The sequence below is a fragment of the Hevea brasiliensis genome, chromosome 9, assembly GCF_030052815.1.
Source record: "Hevea brasiliensis isolate MT/VB/25A 57/8 chromosome 9, ASM3005281v1, whole genome shotgun sequence".
Lineage (NCBI taxonomy): Eukaryota > Viridiplantae > Streptophyta > Magnoliopsida > Malpighiales > Euphorbiaceae > Hevea > Hevea brasiliensis.
Window position 1 is genome coordinate 31,125,428 of NC_079501.1, and position 6,008 is coordinate 31,131,435.

Consider the following 6,008-nt stretch of genomic DNA (forward strand, 5'->3'; position numbering starts at 1 on the left):
GCCAATCACCTAAGAGGAAAAAATGGATCACATGGCCTTGAGAGGAATATATGCCCTCGGTATATTTAATAATTTTTTTATTATATATTATAAATTTATAAATTTTAATAATTTTTGTGTATGATAAGTTTATTTTTAATTAATTTATTTTATTATGTAATTAATTCATATGGTCATTAATTTATAATTTTTTAATTAATAGAATGAATCATTCTTATTTTTTTAGATAAAAGCAAAATATTAAAACAGACACACAACCACATATATTTTCTGTTCTAATTTTAGTATTAAGAGATCAACTAAACATGATTTTGATTTTCTATTCTCTATAGTTTTTAATTTTAAACAATGGCACCAAACAAATCCTCATTATTTTTTATTCAAATTCAATTTTTGATCGAAAGACGCTAATTCTTCTCCCTTAAGAAAATTCCTTCGCTTTTTCTTTTCTTTTTTAAATTTTTTATTTTTTAAAAAAATTATTTATGAGTATTTTCATAGATGATTATCTCTTTTCTTTTTTATATTTTTTATTTAATTTTTATTTTTTATATTTATTAAAAATTAACTAGATCCATATTGTTTTATAATAAATTTTGAGTATATGTATTCAGATAGATTTTTATTAATATATCTTGAGTTATATGTTTTCTTTTAATAAGAATTATTTTATCTCGTTTCCATTTTATGAAGAATTTGGATGTATTATTTTATTATCCAAATAGAAATGCAATAAGAGGTGTACATTTTTCCTTCAACTGGAAGGTCAAAATTTGAAGGACTGTTGAATCAAATAGTAACTATACATAACAACTGAATAAAGCGTGCTTCTCGTTAATTGATCAAGTTAAATACTCTAATAATATTATCAGACTCTTTAAATTAATATAATAATAATTATTCTTTATATAAATAATTTATATTGAATCTATAATTTATATTGAATTTTATTATGTAAAAATATAATAACACAATAACTTTTACTTCAAATTTATATTCTATTTTTAATTAATAACATATATATGAAACCACAATTTTCAATATTTTACTTTCTGTGCCTTGAAGAGATTTAAATAATTCTACCGCAATACTTTTTTTTTCATAATTTTTTTAAAAAAATTTTAATATGAATAATCTGTTAATAATATAATATACTTTCATGCAATGCCACCTTAGCTTGTCACAACAAAAAATCCAAACCTAGTGGTCGGACCATGCTACTTGGTAAACTATCCCTCAAAACAACGTATGAATGCTTTGTCTTCTCCATTTAGGTGGAGGGACTCACCTAAAATCCACTTTAATTAGTTGGCAAATATCAATCAGAAAAATATAATAATGCCTCATTAGACCAACATGGTTTGATTTTTTTTTTCTTTATTATAAATATTTTGAATATGAACCACAGTCAAGGCTAAATACCTGCTTATGATTTTTTCAGGTTGGTTTGTGAACCTTTAAAAGTGATAATAGATTTAATGAGTTTTAGATTAATAGTGTTGAGTTACTTTCAAGATTATAAAGTTTTGAGTTATAATTTAACTAAAGTTAATTAAATAAAAAGGGGTAAATTACTTATAATTTAGTTATTAAAATATGGTTAAATTTGTAATTTAGTCTCTGTAGCTTTAAAATCAAGCAATTTAGTTTTTAACATTTTAATAAAGTTATAAATTAGTCTATACTATTTAAATTACCATTAATTCTTCCATTAAATTTAGTAAAAAATGATCAAAATATATTATACTCTATTTTTAATCTGAAAATAATTTAGTCCTTGATGTTTTATTTTATTAACAATTTATGTCTATTTTTTTATATATAATAATATAATATAATATATAAAAATATTATAAATTAATATATATATATACATATTATTAAAATAATAATAACAAATAGAATTTTACAAAATTATAAGGACTTATTTGTAAATAGTTATAATATTTAATGATAATTTACAAAATATATGAATATTTTATAATTAACCAAAATTTTTCAGGATCTTAAGATAATTAATCGATATTTTTAACCTTATAAATGAAATTTAAAATTTTTTAATTTAATAGTATCCACATTTTAAAAATATAGAAATTAATTATTAATAAAATAAAATTTCAGAGAATAAATTATTAATAAAATAAAATATTAAAAATTAAGTTATTTTTAAATTAAAAATAGAGTTAAAAGTATTTTGATATTCTTTTTAATTAATAGTAATTTAATTAAAATTATAACGGTAACGATTAAATTATAAATTTATTAAAATATTAAAATTAAATTAATTAATTTTATAATTACAAAGATTAAATTATAAGTTTGACCATAACCCTTATACTGAATTATAGGTAAAAAAAAAAAAAAAGTTCATATTTGAAGGGAATCAGCTGGGTGAAATGAAAAATAATGCAAGTGAAGTACAGAAGAAGGTGAGTACGTATGAGTATGCAGTATAGCTGGCCACTGCTGAGCTTTCCAATCACACAAAAATCTTTATAGGGCCATAGATATCATAATAATGTTTGTTCCACCACCTGCTACGACTGCCTGCTGCAAAAAGTCTTCAAAACATATAGGATAGCGCCACTCACAAGCTGACTGCTACACCTTACATTACATATATATGTTTATGTGGGTACCTTTTGTTCCTTCTCTTCCATCTTAATCATTTTTATTTCAATTAAACTAACCCACTTAATTATATTAAATTTGATCTTATTCTTTATTTTGTATGTACCTGCCATTTCTTTACAAAGCCAACGATGAGTGATGCAGGTGACATGGCCGAATCAATAATTTGTTTCAAAAGGATTCCTCCTTGGCCTACAGGCTTCCTTCCAACCGCACAAGCCCCATCTGAATTTAAGCTTGTTTAGTTCTTTCTACTTAACTTTTTTTTAGGAGTACATGTCATTATGGGTCCAATTAATTAATTGTAATACACTTGGCCTCCCAATCTATTATTTTCCCTTTAATTTCCCTGTTAAAATCACCCATTTTCTTGATTTAACTCTGCTAATTAAGCATCCCTTTTAACTATCCTAACCATATATATATATATGTATACCTTCTTTTTTTTTTTTTTTAAATTATATTGATTGATGACACTTAAAGCATAGGTCACAGTAACACCCACAAGAAATATGTTTCTTGTACTTTTCATAGTGAGGTTTCATCACCTTTTTGTGCGATTATTTCAATTTGCCTGATTTGATTGTCATAAGTATGCATGATCGTTAATCAAGTTATGGCTAGCTAGCTAAGATGGCAAAGCAGTACTTGCTGCCAAATGGGCCCGATACCATGTATGAAAGCATTAAAAAAAAAAAAAAATTCCATGTGCTATGTGATGTTACTTAAAGTAGGGTTAACCAGTTCATTAATTGTCATCAAGATCAAATCAAACACCGCTAATCTAAAACTTATGGTTGACAATTGCTCTAATAGCAGATTAAGCCCACAGGAATTTGACAATTGACCAACTTGATTATTCTCTCTACTTTGCTAAGAAATAGTTACAAAGTCATTATTGTTACATATAGGTTTGTGAATATTAGTTTTTACTACTCTATGATGATGGCTGAATATATACAAATTGTTATAGCAAAGTTGATAAGATCTTTTAACGATGCTAGTAAATAAGCATTGTGTGCATTAACTAAACATATATTTTGACTTCACTAGTTGCAGAAAATGATCCATGTTATGGTTCTTGGTCTAATGTGGCAAGTATAGCTACTATATATATATAGTCTTTTTTATAGAAAAATTTTGATTTTTTAGAGGGAATGAATTCATATTTAAAAAATAACTTTTAATGTAATTATAAGAAAAACTGAATAAGATCTAGCTTACAGTAGCTACACCTACCCACGAAAACTAAGCCTTTTGGTTAGCTAGTTCTTGGGAAATTAATGTTGTGGAAGATCCGCACCACTATAAGCTTTGGTTTAGTGCATGACTAAGTAGTGGTTAACCACCGAAATTCTGAATATGCACATACATCATCATAAGATACATGTATATATAATAACATACATACTGATGCCCCTTTGTGAAAAGCTAAAGCTCACCATCCTTATTGTAGTTAGGTCTCGATGTGTAATAATGAAAATTGATGACCAAGTCATGCATCATGATCATGAGTTCTATATATTCACATAAATAACTCAGACTGAGTACTATATACTAGGGTTAATCATCTTGCTCTCTTTCCTTTATTTGTAGTTTACACCATTGACAGATCTTGATTTTCTGCTAGGCAGCCATGAGTAGAGGTGGAAGCTTCGGCGGAGGGCAGAGTTCCTTAGGGTACCTTTTTGGGTCTGATGAGCAACCAAATGCACCCCCGCCGTCCCTGATTGTCAACCTACCCCCATACGGTGTTGATACTATCTCGGCGGAGAAGCCTCGACAAAATCCTTCTTTTGAGAAGCAAAAGGAGGTCTCAAACAACTATCACCGAGCTCAAGGACAGAATTCTGGCAACTTCATTACTGTGAGTTAAGCTAGCTAGGCCATATAATTACAAGTATGTGTGCATCTATGTATAATTGTTAACCTAGCTAGCGCATGATTTTATTCAGGATCGTCCGTCTACAAAAGTCAAGTCGGTGCCTGGAGGAGATTCATCTCTTGGATACCTCTTTGGAGATAAGTAATGTTTCTTAATTTCTCCATATAAAATAAGGGATTTTGAGGCTAACTAGTAAAAATAAGGGATTATCAGCTCATCCCATCATTGTTGATGAATTTGTAAGCGTAGAATATGGGTCTGTCGTAAATTGTAGTTATGCAAATTAGACAGATTATATTATGTGTGGTTTGTATATGATAAGAGAAGTTGGCTGTTTCTGTTCTTTCCTTTTGAACCCAAGAATCTTGTTTCAAATGAGCCAAAAATAAGGCATCTTTTGTCAGTAACGGGCTTAGCTACTAATTTAGGCATTTTCTTTATTTTCTTTTGTAAAAAAAAAAAAAAATCATACAACAAAAACTCCATATAATGGGGAATTGGGAAGGGCAAAACCAATCATCAGCAGGGCATGACCTTGCTACCTAGTGCAGCTCTAGCTAAGCAATCTGCAGATGTTTCTGGGGATTCTCAAATAGTTTTCATTTCGAAGATTATTTTCTTGGCCAAATTTAGGGAAAAAGAAAGTGAGAACCTTTCCCTTTTGTTTTCTGAAAAGGTCCAAACGAAACCATTTTTCTGAAAAGATATTGTCATAGCTTCCTCATAGAAATTTGCTTTTTCAGTGATTCTTCACTTTTCAGTGGATCTGTATGATGATGATGATGCATTAGCTCATGAAATTTGCTAATTTCATGCCTACTTTCTATAAGAAAATTTTCTCAAATACAATACCACTAAAACAATACTATTCTAATTATGAGTGTTGTTTTTGTTCACGCCATTCTATAAAGTTCCATAAGAATATTTAGATTGTGCCTGTGGAAAAAATGTTCTCTCTTAAAAATTTTTTCATATATATTAATCTTAAGCTAGTATGAATTTGTATTTTCATTCAAACAAATGAAATTAAAATTAATCGAGCAACACTTTCATGCTCATCGCATATTTTCAATGTGAAATCTATTTTTTAATTACAAGTTGTTTTCTCATTTTAAATTTAGCACTCCTTACTTCCTTATCAGTGATACTGGACAGCAATAACTGTGCTTAAAAGTTATAACAAAATTGTTTCTAAATTTAAAATTACAATATAAAACTACTTAAATTTTAAAATTTTATATAGTAAAATCCTTTAAACTCCCAATAGTCCGTCTTAGTTTTCTCTTCTTTTTGAAAACACTAACACATTCTAACATGTAGTAGCTTATGTTGAAATATTTAATTAATAAATGAGAGTGATCAAAATTTTGATCTTTAAACGTTTTAGTACGAGAGACTCTGATATTATGTTAAAAAACCACTCAACCTAACAAGGTGAGAATCCCAAGAATAATTTTATATCTCTTAACACTCTCTACCTTCCCCCCAATTG

General features: G+C 27.6%; 1 protein-coding gene across 1 annotated transcript; it reads left to right on the forward strand.

Moving 5' to 3' along the window:
* Positions 1 to 4,084: 4,084 nt before the first annotated feature.
* Positions 4,085 to 4,859, forward strand: LOC110658466 (protein SPIRAL1-like 5). Its single transcript, XM_021816086.2, has 2 exons — positions 4,085 to 4,498; positions 4,587 to 4,859. Exons 1-2 carry the CDS (start codon positions 4,268 to 4,270, stop codon positions 4,659 to 4,661), a joined length of 306 nt encoding a protein of 101 aa, XP_021671778.1. The 5' UTR covers positions 4,085 to 4,267; the 3' UTR covers positions 4,662 to 4,859.
* The last annotated feature ends 1,149 nt before the right edge of the window (positions 4,860 to 6,008 follow it).